General features: G+C 43.4%; 1 protein-coding gene across 5 annotated transcripts in view; it reads left to right on the top strand.

Annotated features, from left to right (window-relative positions):
• Positions 1-5,149, top strand: part of PDE4B (phosphodiesterase 4B) — a 655,118-nt gene extending 649,969 nt beyond the window's left edge. For all 5 annotated transcript variants that reach the window (XM_055138087.1, XM_055138088.1, XM_004607091.3 and 2 more), the window contains one exon: positions 2,893-5,149. In XM_055138087.1, the coding sequence (XP_054994062.1) occupies positions 2,893-3,258 (366 nt within the window). In that variant the 3' untranslated portion in view covers positions 3,259-5,149. The remainder of the gene's footprint in view (positions 1-2,892) is intronic.
• Positions 5,150-18,748: the final 13,599 nt, after the last annotated feature.

Raw genomic sequence — 18,748 nt, 5'->3', positions numbered from 1 at the left:
CCTTCTCACAAAAGAACTGAGCAGTGTTTGCTTGCGTCAATCATCTTTTCCCCTACCCAGTGTCCTCGAATTTATAGAAATGTTTCATATCCATGCAAGTACTCTTTCATTTCTTCATTTGGGGAAAGGGTGAATATGGGTCAACCTGGTTGTACCCATTGCTTACTCAAGATCACTTCTGCTAGGAATTAGGGGAACATATGGGGTGTCAGGGGTTGAATCGGGGGCGGGCTGTGTGCAAGGCAAGTACCTCGCCTCCTGTACTATCTCTCCGGCCCTCTTTGGTTGCTTATTAAAATATCAGATTAAACAAGTTTCAAATCTCTGGATGTGCTCTAAAAATCTAGTGAGTTATAAAAATGTATATTAGGGGCCGGAGAAAGTGGGTAAGGCATTTACCTTTCACACACCAGAGCCCAGATTTGATCCCTAGTACAACATAAAATCTCCTGAGCATCGCCAGAAGTGACCCTTGAGCACATAGCCAGGAGTTAGCCCTGAGCCCCATACAAAAACAATAAGTGCATGTTAACATTAGCTAGTCAGGGCCAGGGCAATTAAAATAATACATCCATACATTCATACATACAGATGTGCATGCTTAGGAACAAGGTCCTTTGATAAGCAAAGATGGTGTTTTATAAGTATATGGCGTTCTGTGTGTTTTTTCCACACATGTCTCATCCAACATCCTATTTGAACCTCTGAGCAGTTTTTCCGAGATAGACAGCAGGATTTCCCCCAGGTGTCAGGGGAAGAAGCTCTCCTATTGGCCCAGTTCACAGGCTTTCTGAAACCTGCTTCTAAAGCTCTTCACACCCCTCTCTGCCTTCGTCAAGAAACTCTCTTTGTGGTTTCCTGCAGATGGGCTTGGATGGCCATCATCTGAGAAGTCTGCTTAGAAAGCCCCTGAGTAGGTGATATTAAAATTTGAAGATATTTCTCACCCCGGGGCTCAGCAAGGAAGCAGCTAGAGGCTGCTTAATGAAAAAATACAAATGAAAAAGGATTCTGGGCATTCAACAAAAGCAAAGCGCTCTAAGAAAGGAAACTACTGCACTCTTCTTAGCTTATTCAATTTCTCCATTGCCTTGAGCTCATTCCTTCAGGTCCCTGGAAAACACCTTGAAAATACTCCCTATTGTCTATTAAACACACATGTAGAAGTAAAAGGGGGGGTGCAAAGTGCAAAGGAGTGGGTGGAAGAAAGAAAAAGTATCTGAATCATCTACAATCAAGTTCTTATGCAGATCAGGGAGACCTTGACTTGGTGTGAATTCTGTTTGTTAACGGTAGGGAAACACCACAGAGAAAAAAGATAGGTAGATAGATAAATGGATTGATAGACAATGAGAGATGATGGTTAATAGATACCAGCGGATGGATAGGTGATATAGATTTGACTGATAGGTAGTCACATATGGCTAAGGTTTTGGGGTGTGGTATAACCTTGATATTAAATGGCTGGCTCCAAACCAAAATGTTAATAAGGTTTCAGTATTGTGGAAAGGTAACTCTCGAAGGGCCTGTGGGTGCACAGAAGTTACCCTTCTTCATCTCCCCCAGACTCTAAACTCAGAACCTCTTCAGCCCCCCGGACCAGGACAGGGGAATTCCATTTTCTCATTCAACCAGTGCCTATTCTTTGTCTCAACCTGCCCCCACCCCCACTGTTTCCTGTTTGTCAGACAATGGAGAGGTCAGTGTGAGGCCATTGAACCAGCTCACGCAGGATGCTTAGCCACTGTGTAAACCATAACAGAGCCATGAGCCTCGTATTTTTTTCACAGGAACACTAGTAAAGGAACTGCTTAATTGTTTTTATTTTCCCTTCTTTCTCCTGATGGAAATGACTGTGTGCCCTGTGGATCTAAAACAATTGTAGACGTGTCCGCAGAGGGGTTCTTTGTTGGTTTAGGGACGTGATATATGTTCAAGTGTTTGACCACGAACTCTCTTCTATAAATCAAAAGCATCCCACAGAACTTGGGAAGTTTCAGAGGATTCGGGGGCCAACTGCTCTTCATTTTGGAACAGTGGCATCGTCTCAAGTTATCAGGGAAAGAATGTTGAGTCAGATCGTTAGATCTGGGGTTTCCTTCTTCAGAAGAGTGACTCACAGAATCCTAGGAGTGATGGAGCCATTCCCAGCCAGCCATGGTTCCATCCAGACTTCTAACTGGCACACATGAAAGGAAAAGTTGTCAGTTGTTGCAAGACGAAGGCAGGCTTTGGAATGATCTGGCTCTGAGCCCTGGTTCCCCATTTAACTGTCTTTCTGACTTTCATCTCACCAAATCTTTGTTTCCTCCTTTAAAAATGGCAGCTCCCAAGACTTACTTTGTGTGATTAAGAAAAGTAACGTGTAGGGACTGGAGCAATAGCACAGCGGGTAGGGCGTTTGCCTTGCATGTGGCTGACCCAGGTTTGGTTCCCAGCATCCCATATGGTTCCCGAGCGCTGCCAGGAGTAATTCCTGAGTGCAGAGCCAGGAATAACCCCTGAGCATCACTGGGTGTGACCCAAAAAGCAGAAAGAGAAAGAAAGAAAGAAAGAAAGAAAGAAAGAAAGAAAGAAAGAAAGAAAGAAAGAAAGAAAGAAAGAAAGAAAGAAAGAAAGAAAGAAAGAAAGGAAGGGAGGGAGGGAGGAAGGAAGGAAGGAAGGAAGGAAGGAAGGAAGGAAGGAAGGAAGGAAGGAAGGAAGGAAGGAAGGAAGGAAGGAAAAGTAATGTGTAGTTTGCAATCAGAGCATATAGGTGTTCAGAGAGTAGAATCCATTATTGTTGTTATTATTATTGATCTCTCAGGTTGTTGGTCTTTCTTTTATGGAAACTGGGATTGTATGTTGTGTTTCCAAGCGTCTTCACAGAAGTATTATCTTGTTTCTTTCCAGGTTGGTTTCATTGACTACATTGTCCATCCACTGTGGGAGACCTGGGCAGATCTGGTCCAGCCCGATGCCCAGGACATTTTGGACACATTAGAAGATAACAGGAACTGGTATCAGAGCATGATACCCCAGAGCCCCTCCCCACCACTGGACGAGCAGAACAGAGACTGCCAGGGTCTGATGGAGAAGTTCCAATTTGAACTGACGCTCGAAGAAGAGGATTCCGAAGGACCGGAAAAAGAGGGTGAGGGCCACAGCTATTTCAGCAACACAAAGACGCTGTGTGTGATCGAGCCGGAACACCAGGATTCACTGGGAGAGACGGATGGAGATGGCACAACGGAGGACAAGACCCCGACTGACACCTAATCCCCTTCTCTGAGTGGAGATGAACATTCCAGCCTTGATAAGCATGCCAGCTGAATGGGTGGGCCAGCTGCCCAGGGGGCTCAGGCCTGCACGGGACAAGGGCCCAGTGGCCTTTCCAGTGACTTGAGTTTGGAGCCAGAATGCAAGACCGGAAGCAAAGAGCAGCTCGGGAAGTTCCACTGTTGAATGGCCCGCTGGTCACTTCAGTGGCGAGCTGAGGCTTCCTTTGGTACTAGAAGCCAGCGACGGAACGCGACTCAATGATTTAAAAGAAAAAAAGAAGACAGGACACTGAGAGATTTTTTTTGGCACTAAAGTCTCCGCTAGTGACTGAACTGACTAATAACTTCATTTATAAATCTGCTCACCTTGTCCCTTTGTCTGCCAACCTGTGTGCCTTTTTTGTAAAACATTTTCACGTCTTTAAGATGCCTGTTGAATGCCTAGAGTTTAGTATCCACTTCTATGTAGCGTTCAGCATTGACAAAACTTTTTTGACTCTTTCTGGGGGGAAAAAAAATAGAAAGAAAGTGGTCTTTGTTCTTTATCGGGCAATATCGTCCACGTTGCTATGGTTCCATTTGCAGGCAGGAAGGAGATCGTTGTAACCATAAGGTCCTTTGTCTGTTGTCCCATCCACGTCCAGCGTGAACTGTTTGCCTGCTGTAGACAGATTTCTCCCTTAGACATTCACTTTCTGGCTATAAACAGAATTCAAAGTGAACTTTAGCAGGGAGAGTCATGTTCAAGTACTAATGTGTAAAATCCTGCTTTAGGAGACATTGTCCTAAACCCCTTCAGTAATGGGGTGTCGTAGGTCCCCTGTACCGGAACCTGAACTCTTTTCATGCTCGATCATGCTATTTTCAACTTAATGCTGCCGTTTTCCTCTTGCACTGCCTTCCACGCTAACACCTCAGTTTCTGTTTATAACCATGTATTTATTACCCAGTGTATATAATGTAATGTTTTGTAAGTTATTAATTTATATATCTAACATTGCCTGCCAATGGTGGTGTTACATTTGTGTAGGAAACTCTGCCTAAGAGTTGCGACTTCTCTTGTAATATTTTGTTCTTTTTTTTTTTTTTTGTATTGTGTGGTCTATAACCTGAAAGTTACTTAAGAAAGACATGAGGCTAGCCCACCTGTGTGGCTATTGGGGGTCTTTTCTTCCCTCTCCCCTTTTCCCCAACCTGAGTCACTAATACTGCTCCCTTTATGAATCTTTGCGAACTGGTTTTGGAAACAGGATTCTCATATTAGATACTAAGTGGTTTATACTGAGCTTTTACTTTTGTAGAGTTTGATAGGGTGAGGGGGCACCGGGCTGGGGTTTTTACCCTTGTTCTATCCAAATCTGTGTACACGTAAGTTGGGTTCTAACTGGGTTCTTCCTATTTGGGGTTTCAAAAGCAACACTACATTTGCTCACAGCCAGCTTTTCCTGAGTGTTCCCAGACTACTGACTTTGAAGAGCAAAGCCTCCTGCCTGGCCTCCAGCAGGACTGCCATGTTCCAATTAATTATGAAAGAAAACAATAAAGCAATGTGAATTTTATAATACAATGTGAATGGATGTCGTAAATCATGCAAATGTGAAGCTTCTGATAACACTTCTTAGGCCTCTTACTGACTCCAGGCTCAGTTTGTAAAATATTGTTTCATGCTTTCAGTTCTGCATTGTGACTCAGTCGTTAAAGAAATGGCACCTACGTGCATGACCAATGGGTTGTCTGTCTATGAACACTGCATTATTTCAGGTGGAAATTCTATTGTTTTCAAAAGTTTATCATAAGATATGTTATAGTATGACTATTATATTGTGCTCAAATGCATTCTTAAGAAACTTTTATATGAGGTGAATAAACAAAAGCATGGTTAGATTAGACTTGTAAGCCCAATTATTTCCCAATTGGTTCTGATGTGTGCGAAGCAGAATTCGACCCCCTCTTGTTTCTCATCACAACCCACAATGGAAAGCAACCACTTGGCCACCAGCGTAGTGCAAGTTTCAAAGTGCCCGAAGAGTTCACTTGCTTGAAACATGTCTCTTCTCCTGAGCAACTGTTTTCCTAGCTCAACGGTGTGGGAAAAGAGGTGGTGATGGGCAACAAAGCCCCTTAGGCATCTGAAGAGTTTAATCCAGTTGCTAGGGATTGGGCATCTCCAGCATGACTTGGGTGCCCTAGGAAAGTGAATCGTTGACTCTGACAGTAACCGTGTAATCAGATGATCCCATCAATTCACTGGACACATGAGCAATCTGAGGTCACAGTGAAACTATGACGTCCTGCCTGAGTCTCCATCTTCCATGGGATCTCCTGTTGCTCAGACAGATGTTAGTTTTCTTGCCAGAAACTACTCTAAAATAGCACAAGCAAATGATTTAAATGCTTGGTAGAAATCTTAAAAATCAGGGCTGGAGAGATAGCACAGCAGGTAGGATGCTTGCCCTGCGTGGGGCAGACCCAGGTTCCATCTCTGACGTTCCATAGGATCCCCTGAGCACTGCCAGGACTGATCCTGGAGCACAGAGCCAGGAGTAATCTCTGAGACTTCTTGGTTTGGCCCATAAAGCAAACAAGCAAACACAAGTTTCTAGAGAGTCTTCTTAAAAAAAAACGTGTGTGGGGTCAGAGCAACAATAGTGCAGCAGGCAGGGCACTTAGCTCGCATGTGGTCAACACGGGTTCTATCCCCAGCACCCCCACCCCTAGGGTCCCCTAAGCCCACCAGAAGTGATCCCTGGGCATAGAGCCAGGAGCAAACCTTGAACATTATTCGGTGTCTCTTCCCCCACTCCGAGTATTGTGTACGATGAGGGTGTTTTGGTCACAGATAAGAATCAGAGGTGGCCCATGAACTTTTAACCACAGGAACTGACCTGTGAGAACACCACTCCAGTTGCTCTGTTTCTTTACGAGGACAGTAGCAGACGAGCCAACAGTGCAGCTGCAGTGCAAGTGGGGATGCCTTTAAAGTGAGCTGGTTAGAATGGTCAGGGTGTCACTTTGGGACTGGCTGGAGACAATTATAAATACATGCAGGTCTGTGTTTTACAGAGAAGTGGTTCTTGACCCTGGCTGCAAAATGAAAAGCACCTAGGAAATATTTTTCATTTCTCTTGTGGACGAGGGGATATCTCACCAGAAGGTGCCTGAGGCCACTCCTGAAAATCCTGAAAAGATATTTAAGGGCTTGAGAGATTATGTGTTAAAGTACTTGTCTTTCAAATGAGTGATTATGTGGGGGTTTTTTTGTTTTGTTTTTTTGTTTGTTTTGCTTTTTGGGTCACACCCGGCGATGCACAGGGGTTACTCCTGGCTCTACGCTCAGGAATTACCCTTGGCGGTGCTCAGGGAACCATATGGGATGCTGGGATTCGAACCCGGGTTGGCCACGTGCAAGGCAAACGCCCTACCCACTGTGTTATTGCTCCAGCCCCGAAATGAGTGATTGTGTTTTGATCTCTGGCACTACCTGGTCCTCGAAGCACTGCTAGGAGTGACCTCTAAGCTATGACTAGTCTCAAGCAAACATCACTGGGTGTGGCCCAAAAGTGAAAGAAAAGACTATTGATACTTGCACCCCATTCTCACTCTCAGATCCCCAATTTTTCCTTGGCTGTTGTTGCAATGACCAGAAGTTGCACATATGCTACACACTGACAATGTGTCACCTCTGGGGGATACGCCTGAAAGCTCTGGTGTTGACACGTCTTTCAGTTCTGGCACTCACTCTCCCCCCCCTCCCTTTTTGTGGCAGTGCTTGCACATGCCTGGCTTCAGTGCAGAGCTCGTGACACCAGAAATCATGCTCAGCACCTGGAGGACACTGGGGACTGAAGTCACAACTTTATGCTGCAAGGCAGTCCCCTAAGCCCTTGAGCTATTAGTTCAGGCCCCCGGATTTTTTTTTTTTAATTGGCCAGGCTAGAGCCTTGGGCATCCACGATCTAGAATTCTCCACAGGTAGTTCTGCTTTGCAATCTTGGGGAAGAGGAAGGAGCAAGGGGGAAAGGCTGCTCCTTAAGCGAGAACTATGCCTGTAACTAAGGCTCCCTTGCTTATTTCCTGTGGCGAATTCAACAAATGACCTCAATCTGGGGAGCTTGAAGATAATAGAAATGGGAGCCAGGGAAGGAACTCAAAGGGCTAGCGCATATGCCTGGCACGGACAGGGGCTGGAGGTCAATGTGCAGCTCTGCATAGCCATGCCATTGCCAGGGGCAGCTCTCATGGTCCCTCAGACACCACCAGGTTGCCCCAGGGGCCACCTTCACCTCTGGGTCCAAGGACCATTGCATCAGGCTAAGCACTGGTTGAATCAACAGGCCCGACAGCGTTGAGAATCACGGGGAATGGCTCCCCAGAATCCCTGTGCACTCCCAGCCTAGGAGGCCCATGAGAAATGGATTTCTCACTGCCAAGGCGACGGAGAAGTCCAGATTAAGGCACCCACATGGTCATGTTCAGACTCAGGTCAGGTGCCCTTACAGGTAACTTTCCTGATCCCCAACTTTGCAATGTGGATTCTTCTCTGAACTTGCCGAACACCCGCTGCTTTCTCCACTCATTCACTCTGTCACTTGGGTTTATAGAGTATAATTCCCCTTGAAATTTGTCAGCTTCACCCTTAATCTGCAGCAAAGTAGATCTTCCAACAGACCTAGACTAACTGATTCCATGAAGGGACAAAATGCAACCCAATGTGCTCCAAACCAAGGGCAGTGATGGAGGCTGGAGCAATACACAGCTGGTAGGGCACGTCTCTGTGTGAAGCTGACCTGGATTCAACCCTGGCACCTCATATGATCCCCCCAAAGGCTGCCAGGAGTGATCCCTGAGTTCAGAGACAGGAATAAACTCTGAGTATCAGCAGGTGTGACCCTCAGCTCTCCACCAAAAAAAGAAAAGGAAGGAAGGAAGGAAGGAAGGAAGGAAGGAAGGAAGGAAGGAAGGAAGGAAGGAAGGAAGGAAGGAAGGAAGGAAGGAAGGAAGGAAGGAAGGAAAGAGGGAGGGAGGGAGCAAGGAAAGAAGGAAGGAAGGAAAGAAGGAGGGAGGGAGGGAGGGAGGGAGGGAGGGAGGGAGGGAGGGAGGGAGGGAGGGAGAGAGGGAGGGAGGGAAGAAGAGAGGGAGGGAGGAAAGAATGAAGGAAGGAAAGAAGGAAGGAAGGAAAGAAGGAGGGAGGGAGGGAGGGAGGGAGGGAGGGAGAGAGGGAGGGAGGGAAGAAGAGAGGGAGGGAGGAAGGAAGGAAGGAAGGAAGGAAGGAAGGAAGGAAGGAAGGAAGGAAGGAAGGAAGGAAGGAAGGAAGGAGGGAGGGAGGGAGGGAGAGAGGGAGGGAGGGAAGAAGAGAGGGAGGGAGGAAGGAAGGAAGGAAGGAAGGAAGGAAGGAAGGAAGGAAGGAAGGAAGGAAGGAAGGAAGGAAGGAAGGAAGGAGGGAGGGAGGGAGGGAGGGAGGGAGGGAGGGAGGGAAGGAAGGGAGGGAGGGAGGAAGGAAGGAAGGAAAGGGATGGAGGAAGGAAGGGAGGAAGGAAGGGAGGGAGGAAGGAAGGAAGGAAAGGGAGGAGGAAAGAAGGGAGGAAAGAAAGGAGGAAAGAAGAAAAAAATGTTAATCTCTACATTTAAAAGCCATTAATTCTAGAACTAAATTTCCACGGAGATGATCTCTCTCTCCCATCCCTTTCCTTTTATAAAGAAAGTGGGTCTCAAAGATGACCATGTCTAGAGTCATAATATAGTTTCACATCTTGGGATGATATGATTGAGTAACATAGACAGCCTGCCTTAAACTACTGAGATCTATTTGTCCCTTGTTCCGGAAGTATGAAGTCTACACCCAGGATGGCATCAGACTGTTCCTGCCCAGGGGTAGGGCGGAGCTTCTATCTCAGGCCTCTCCTCTTGCACAGAGGCATGTTCTGGGCCTCTCTGGCAAGTTGGGCCAATAGATATAACACGGTGGTCTCTGCCTTTTATGTTTTTGTGCTCGTGCCTGTGTCCAAAATTCCCCCTTTTCTCAGACACCAGTCATATTGAGCTCCCTCCTCTAGAATGACTTCATTTTGAAATTTGGTCAGAATTTCAACATAGAAATCTGAGTGGGCCCATGTCAACCCTCAGACTCAAGGACTCACCACAAAAAAGCCCTAGTTACTCATCCAGTATTCCTCCTACTGCATCATGGAGTCCAAAGTCTTAGATATTTGGTCAACCTCTGCACCTCAAACTCTTCTTGAAAAAACTCAGATGAACACACTCTTAGAATAAAGACAACCCAGCTGGAAAAATGTGCAATGCTTTCTACCAAGGTATTTTATTTTCTTGAAGGTGGTTCTTCAAATATATTAACTGTTTTATTCATATTGTTATGTGCCACATAGTGGGACCAGGGAGGGGAAAAAGCAGGAATCTGACAGTGTGACAATAGTGACTATTGTACAAGATTTTTCACTGGCTAGTCAATAAAATACCTTAAGAGCATAAGCGCCAGTCATCACTTCACAGATGTTAACTAAGGTTTACTTCCTTCTAAAAGTCTTTCCAGAGTTCTGATTATGTGACAGGCACTTTGTGATGAACAAACTTAAGACTCTCTCCTTATCAAGTTCATCATTTAGAGGGGAGGAATAAAAACCACAGCAAGAAAAAGGTGAGGGGCTGGAGCAATAGCACAGCAGGTAGGGCGTTTGCCTTGCACGTGGCCGACCCGGGTTCGATTCCCAGCATCCCATATGGTCCCCCGAGCACCGCCAGGAGTAATTCCTGAGTGTAGAGCCAAGAGTAACCCCTGTGCATAGCCAGGTGTGACCCAAAAAGAAAAAAAAAAGGTGAATACTTCACTATTAAGTGGTATGATACGGACAGTGAGTTTGGTCAGTGATGACAGTGCCTAAAGACAGTTAGATGTGTAAGTCTGAAGTTTAGAGCAGCCTTTTTGAGCACCTTAAGCCAACCAGGAGCTGGCTTATCTCTACTTGATCCCTGAGTCCATGCAGGCTAACTCTGTTAAACACCTAGATCATTTTTGGTCCTTAATGTGGTCCCTTCGATAGAGTTCTCAAGAAATCTTCCCACATCAAGAGTTTTGTGAGACAGTTTTCTAAAAACTATGGGACATCTTGGAATGTTATAATACATTTCTTTCTCCCTCCACTGAGGTGCCTTATTCCTTTCTCCTTTCATTCTATCTTCCAATTCATTGAAACTTTCTGTCCAGACCAAAACCAGTTGTTTTTTTCTTGCTTTTGCACCAAAGCTAACTGGCACATCTTCTGTTGGTGACCCATAGCTGGAATTTTGCCTTCCAGATCAAACAAATTTTCAAATTTGTTTGTTGTCTATCCAGGTTTGATCCCCAGCATCCTATATGATCTCCCAAGCACAGCCAGGAGTATTTCCTGATTGCAGAGCCAAGGTTGTTAACCCCTGAGCATCACCGGGTGTGACCCAAAAAATAAAAAAAAAAGCTCAAATGAGTATTTTGTGAAAATATATACATTGCTTTCCCAAAAAGAAATGAGAAATTCAGATCAAGGAAATTTGTTCTATATTGTTATGTTCTAATCCCTCTCCCCTTCCCCCCACCGCCCCCCAGTGAATTTTCAGAAATTTTCACATGCAGAATTTGTAAATGGTGAGTGAAGTAAGGCAAAAGTTTAGTGCTTGACTAGGGAACCTAAGATACCTCCCATCACCCACCTCTGTCACCTCTGATATCTGTCTCTATCAACTTCCTTTGCCAGCTTTGTACTAATATTTGAGTACTAACTTCTGACTCTGCCCAGTGCTTGGGACTTGAAGTCTTAGATAGTCATCTTACTAGATCCTATCTTTTCTTTATAGTTCTCTCAGATTTTGCCCATCTATAATGGCACATGTTCTTCTACCTGTCTTTGATAGCGGAATTTTAACAGGCATTTTTGTTGCTTAATAATATTCTTTGTATCTCTTACTTTAGTTCAAGGAATTTACAGGATTCTCCAACATAACTTCCTGAGTGTAAGCCCTGACATTCAGGGCTCTGGAAATAAGCTTTTGAGTGGAGGAACAACAAAGTGTTAGCCTTCTTTCCTCTGCCTGTCTCAACTTATGTTGGTTGAGGGGAGCTTTTGAAATTCAGAGATAGAGAGACAAAGCATGAGTTCTCAAAAGGTCACCCAAGTGGCTTATATGAAGTAGGGAGTAATGAGGGGCAGCCTTGAAAAGGAAATCTCACACCTCTGTTACCCAAGGAAGTGCCCGGGAGATTAATGACTGATGAATGTCTGCTATGAGCTCCTGTACGGCATGATGCTCGTGTCCTGCTAGCCTCTTGTGGCAACTGCAAGCTGTACCTGAATTCCACCTGTTGTGCCCAGTGTTGAAGATGACTCGTACCACCAGATTTCTCAAAGAGCCTTGGATTCAGGTTGGGGTGATGACTAGATCTTTTCAGATAAGGAAAGTTGGTCCTAATGAAGCCGGGGGTCCCCATGGATGATTTATATGTGAGGAGAAAAGGAGACAAAAGGTCACTTTCTCCAGATCCACCTCTGCCACCCTGGGACCAGCTGCAAAGTCTAGGACCGATAAAGTACCCAGTCCTAGGTCCTGACCCACGCCTCTGGGTCTTTGTCTTTTACACAGAAAAAAATTTCAGGAGTATATGAGCAGTGACATGAAAACATTTTATTTGGAGACTTTTTGAGGAAAGGAAAGAAGGGAGAGAAAGATAGAAAGTAACACATTCAAGATAGACCATGGACTTGTCCAAAGGCAGAGACAGCCCAGTACACATCTCAAGAGGGGAGATGTGGATGACACATGTGCTCAGGCACCACATGTGTTTGGCCATGTGTATACAAACAGCACATGGCCCCCAGCTCTGGCAGCATATTGGAACACTTCCTTTGTTCAAGTTGACTTTTGTATGGTTTCTTCATGCTAACCAATATGGAGTTTTCTACTTAAGTAAGAGTCAGTTGCTAGGGTGATTTCCAAGGGGATCGAGTTGGGAGTGGTTGATGGTCTTCTTTGAAATTCTTTTTTCTTGGAAATCAACCTTCTCTGGGTCTGTCTGCAAGGGAGTTTTTCAGCATTGGAGCTATTGGTTTTATTACTTCCCAAGGAATTCCATTGTCATGGGGATCCATTCTGATATATCTGCCTAAGTTACTAATATTGCCCATGGGTCTGGGGGTTGTTGCCTTTCCCTTACAGAAAATTCCAGGGGACCAATAGTGAAGTATAACAAGTTTATTGTTAATAAAGTGAGGTAAGGAGAGTGAGACGTGCTCAAGAGAGGACATGGATCAGCATGCCCATGTCTTGATCTGAGTTAGTTTATAAACAGTTTTTCCTGTTTATAACTGTCAAGTTCAAGTCTATTGCTAAGGTAGTTTCCAGGGGGAGTTTGGAGCATAGAAAGATTTCTTTGATATCCTTTGCTCCAGTGGTGGAGACTTTCCTTCCAGAGGCTCTAGTTGTCTAGTTGCTTTCTGGGATCCATCAGTGCTTTGGCCTAGAATTCTGCATTGCAATAGCTTTCTGGGCTCCTGAGACTTCTCTTGTGTGTCAAAGGCTTCCATGCCTTCATACTGATTCAGGCTTCAGACACAGTTTCCCCTCCCCCCCAAATTACCAGGTTCCCCTATCTTTATTCCTGAAACAGAAGCAAGCCAATTCTGATTCTTGTGCTTAGATAAATATGAAAACAAATCTTCATCAAAATTCCAGTGACTCAAAAAAAAAAAGGGGCTGGAGTGATAGCATAGTGGGTAGGGCGTTTGCCTTGCACGCGGCCGAACCAGGTTCGAATCCCAGCATCCCATATGGTCCCCTGAGCACCACCAGGGGTGATTCCTGAGTGCATGAGCCAGGAGTGACCCCTGTGCATCACCAGGTGTGACCTAAAAAGCAAAAAAACAAAAACAAAATTCCAGTGACTCACTGTTAGGCTTCTCTGAAGTGTTTGTGAGGCCAACAGTTAAGATTTCAGTTCTGGAATACTTGTAGACTATTAAGGAATTGATGTATGTCTTTCTTTAATAATAATAACTTTCCTTCATATTCTGCCTATCTCCAAGGCCAATATTAAAACTGTTATTTGATTTTTTTAAAACGCTTAATGGCATTTAGCAAAGAAATAGAACAAACATACTAAAATTTATATGGAACTAAAAAATTTGTATTTGCAAAGCAATAAGAGAAAAAAAAAATTAAATGCACCACATTCCCCAACTTTAGACTCTACTACAAACTGTAGTCAAGTCACAAGAGAGCAGTTGGTTGGAATAAAAGACACTCAACCGATGGAATAAAATTGAGAGCTCAGAAATAAACCCTCAAGTTATTAACAGTTTATTTCTGATGAAGGATCCGAGCATAAAATGGAGAAAGAAAAATCTCCTCAATGAATGGTGTTGAGAAAACAAAACAGCACATACAAAAGAATGAAATCACATAACATGCACAAAAGTGAATTAGTTTAAAATGGCCAATATTTGGTTCATTATCTACTTTCAGCACATATCTCCCATCCCGACCGATTTCTCCAGCCATCATTTTCTTAGTGATCCCTTCTCTATTCCAGCTGCCTTTACTCCTCCATTCTTGAGGCAGATTTCCAGGTATGGAGCAGTCTTTCTGACCCTTGTATCTACTGTCCTGGTGTGTCAGCCACATGTTATGTTATTTTATACTCCACAAATGAGTGCAGTCCATCTATGTCTGTCCCTCTCTTTCTGACTCATTTCACTTAGCATGATACTCTCCATGTCTATCCATTTATAAGCAAATTTCATGACTTCATTTCTCCTAACAGCTGCATAGTATTTCATTGTGTAGACGTACCAAAGTTTCTATAACCTCTCAGCATCTGTATTGCAAACCATAATGCCCAAATGTAGAGAGAGTATAATATGGGGAATATTGTCTGCCATGGAGGCAGGGGGAGGGCCGGAAAAGGGGGGTATACAAGGGATATTGGTGGGGGGATGGGTGCTTGATCATTGTGTGATTGTAAGCCAAACATGAAAGCTTGTAACTATCTCACAGTGATTCAATAATAAATAATAAATAAATAAATGTCACTGTCACTGTCATCCCATTGCTCATCGATTTGCTCGAGCGGGTACCAGTAACATCTCCATTGTGAGACTTGTTACTGTTTTTGGCATATTGAATACACCATGGGTAGCTTGCCAGGCTCTGCTGTGCGGGTGGGATACTCTTAGTAGCTTGCTGGGCTCTCTGAAAGGGATGGAGGAATCGAACCCGGGTCGGCCGCATGCAAGGCAAATAAATAAATAAATAGGTAGATAGATAGATAAATAAACAAACAAACAAACAAATAAATAAAATGACCAATATGGCTAGATGTTAGACCCCAATCTATAGCATACATCAAAGAAAACATAGGCAAAATAATCCATGATATTCACTGAAGCACTTTGTTTAGTGATTTGACTCCATTGGCTAGGAGTGCCATAGTAAAAATAAACAATTAAGATTACATCAAACTAAAATGATTTTGTATATATAAAAAACTATCACTGAAACAAAAACTGTGAATAGGGGAAGTTATACATGCAGACATATACTACACACCTGACATAATAACTGACATATCTATATCCACAACATAAAAAGAATTTACAAAATTTAACCAAAATAAAATTAACAAGAACATAAAAATATGGGGAGAGAATCAAAGAGATACTTCTCCAAAGAAGTTACACAGATGGTGAACAGGCATATAAAAAATTCATCATCATTAACGATCAGAGAAATGCAAATCATAAAAACAAAGATCACATCACACTGGTGAGAATGACCTATATTTTTAAAAAAAGGCCAGAAACAACAAATGCTGATGGAGAAATAGAAACCCTTATATCCTGTTGTTAGGAGTATAAATCAGTTAAGCCTCTATGAAAGAGTGCGATGTCTCTCACAAAATTAAATAATCCAGCAGCTATGTATCTATCAAAGAAAATACACATCTGATTTTGAAAAGATATAGGGACACCAATATCTCCTGCAATACTATTGAAAATAGTCAATATCTGTAAACCACCCAAATGCCCAATGACAGATGAAAGAATAGAAAGATAAGATGTGGCTTATAAACACAGGGATATTATTGGCTATAAGAAAAGGTGAAATCAAGTTCCTAAAAGAAAAAAATGTAAGATAAAAGAGAGATAGAGAAAAGAGAGAGAGAGGTATATGTCATAGAAGCAGGCGAATTGGAGCAGGAGAACATAACTGGGGACATTGGTGGTGGGCAATGTACACTGGTGGGTGTTGGAACACTATATAACTGAAACCCAATCATGAACAACGTCCCATGGGGATTCAATTAAAAAGGGAAAATGAAAACCCACACAAAAGTGATTCATGACTAAATCTCCAAGGACATGCAAGCTAAGCAGCTAAAATGATTGGAAATACTGGTCCTTGGGGCTGAAAACTCAAGGCTGAAATACTGGTGCCTGGGGCTGAAAACTCGGGGCTCCCCTTGGGATCAGGTGGGCTGAGAACCAACACTACCCAAGCCCCAGAAACCACACTCATACCTCACTTCTGCAGCCATGCCAAGGGCTCAACTCCACCACTCCATGATTATTTCTGTAGAGTTGCCAAGCTGTGAATGTCAGGTGCCCTCAGGCCCAACTCAGAATTGAGGTGGACAGTGGTTCCCTCATCCCACCCTTATACTTCCAGAAGCCCCAGAAGCCACGCCTACCTCCTCTATCCTTCCCTATGTCAAGTCACTGGCCCAGACCTTGAAGTCTGTTCCCTGCTGTTCCATACATGGCTGCTTGACACCTCTTAATTCCTCAATAGTGAAATTCCAGTAGGAGCACACCACATTCAATGGGAAAATAACATAGAAGGCAACTAAATTCAACAAACAAGAAATTACACAGAAGGCTCAACTAACAACAAACAGCTTAGTAAATTTTTAGACAAGGACTTTACAACCCTATAATGAGATATAACAATTTTCACATAAGATTGATTTTTACTTATTGAGTTTACCATTGATAAATAAGAGAACAAATTTTACTATTTGTTATCTAATCAATTTAAATTCTAGAATTGCATAAACAGTTGTGGCTTTTGTGTACAGTAAAATTAATTTTTAAATTATTGTTTTTTTCTTTTTGTTGTTGTTTTTTTAAAACATTTTATTAAGTCACCATGTGGAAAGTTACAAAGTTCTCAGGTTTATGTCTCAGTTATACAATAATTCAAACACCCATCCCTTCACCAGTGCCCATATTCCACCACCAAAAACCCCAGTATACCCCCCGCCCCACGCCCCACCCCCTACTGTATAACTAATGAATTTCACTTCATTTTCTCTTTACCTTGATTACATTCCATATTTCAACACAAAACTCACTATTGTTGTTGGAGTTTCCACCCAAGAAAGACAGCCCTACTACCAAGGAAGCATTTGATAATTAGTTTTCCATTGCTGGGAATGAAGAGATATGTAGTCCCACTGCTCCAAGTACATAACTCTTTTTTTTCTTTTTCCTTTTCCTTTTTTTTTGCCCCTCACCCCCCTTCCCGCGCCTCATAGTATGGTGAAAGCCACGCTGCGTTTCTCCCTGAAAATGGGAAACAACCTGGAAAGAGGGATATTTCCTCTTCTCAGCCGGCGTGGGGCTTTTCACAGTCCAGAGAGGTGGCTGCTACATTAATAACCTTCAATATTTCAACAAAAACTTACTGTTATTATTGGAGTTTCCCCCCCACCAAGTCAGACCTGTTCAAAAGAACCGTTTCACATTGCTGACAATTATAGATGTTAAGTCGCTCGGATGCTGCCGCGTCTGCGTGGTTTTGGATTTCTGTATAAAGTCCAGGGAAAATTCTGCCAGAAATTGCATAGCCCAGCTCACAGTCCCAGTGCATTGCTGTAAGAAGTCTCTGGAATCAAAGTCTTTAGGCGCAGAGGGTCCGCTTCACTCTCAGCAGCCCCGAATTTAACTGGGCCGAGGGCGTGCTGGTTACACCCCCTTCCCATGAGTCCCTAGGAGCCCCAAGTGTAAAAATCAAATACCTCTGGGTTAGGACTCTTAGAAGATGGCACCTGCCATGTGGGTGCCGCCGCCGCCATTATTTTCCATGCAGGAAAACAGGGTGGGGAGGAAAAATCCATCCCCGGGCAGCACAGAGTTGCAGCCCAGTTCGCAGTCCCAGTGCATTGCTATTAGAAGCTGCGCTGGATGCCCGAATGTGTTAGGTCTCTGGAATCAAAGTCTTTAGGTGCAGAGGGTCCTAAATTATTTTTTTAAAAAACAGAGACAAATGGTGAAATCTCATCTTCTCAAAATAACAGGATTGAAGGGGGACATGCTAAGTGAAATAAATCAGAAGAATAAAAGCAAATAATGAACAGTCTTGAAAGAGAAACTCTTAGTTTCTTCTTATCAGCTTACCATCCTACATTTTGATTATTCATGAAAAATTCTTGGTTTTTGTTAAATAAAAAGTTAACAATTTTCCAATAATAAAGATTCTTCACCACATCTTAGGCTGACAGAAAACTTAAGAGATAACGGGTGATATCTAGGCAAATGGTCAGATAGAAAACCTTAGAGGCTATTTTTTTTTTTTGGATTTATATTTATTTTTTTTTATAATTTATTTATTTTTAATTAGAGAATCACCGTGAGGGTACAGTTACAGATTTATACACTTTTGTGTTTATACTTCCCTCATACAAAGTTCGGGAACCCATCCCTTCACCAGTGCCCATTCTCCACCACCCGTAAACCCGGCGTCCCTCCCACCCTCCCCACTCCCATCTCCCCCCCACCCCACTCTGCCACTGTGGCAGGGCATTCCCTTCTGTTCTCTCTCTCTAATTAGCTGTTGTGGTTTGCAATAAATGTGTTGAGTGGCCGCTGTGTTCAGTCTCTAGCCCTCATTCAGCCCGCAACTCCTTTCCCCCACATGGCCTTCAACTACAATGTAGTTGGTGATCGCTTCTCTGAGTTGCCCTTTCCCCGGAACGTGAGGCCAGCCGCGAAGCCATGGGGTCAACCTCCTGGTACTTATTTCTACGGTTCTTGGGTATTAGTCTCCCACTCTGATATTCTATATACCATAGATGAGTGCAGTCTTTCTATGTCTGTCTCTCTCTTTCTGACTCATTTCACTCAGCATGAAACTTTTCATGCCCATCCACTTAACTACAAAATTCTTGACTTCCTTTTTTCTAACAGCTGCATAGTATTCCATTGTATAGAGGCTATTTTTTTAAACTAACCATGCTCCTCTAAAAAATTCTCACATTCCCTATAACATTCTTATTACTTGAACACAAAGACAAGATTTTCCTATTAAAAACAAAAATCAAACACCAAATGAGCTATACTTAACTAATCCAATACTAAGTTCCTCCCTGGCTGGGTATTTTCTTCCTCTTTTGCTTTTCAATAAACTTTCCTGTCTTTTCAACAGCTCTAGCATCTTGATTGTTCAAT

Source organism: Sorex araneus, chromosome 5 (genome assembly GCF_027595985.1).
Source record: "Sorex araneus isolate mSorAra2 chromosome 5, mSorAra2.pri, whole genome shotgun sequence".
NCBI lineage: Eukaryota > Metazoa > Chordata > Mammalia > Eulipotyphla > Soricidae > Sorex > Sorex araneus.
This window is presented reverse-complemented; position numbering and strand designations above follow the sequence as displayed.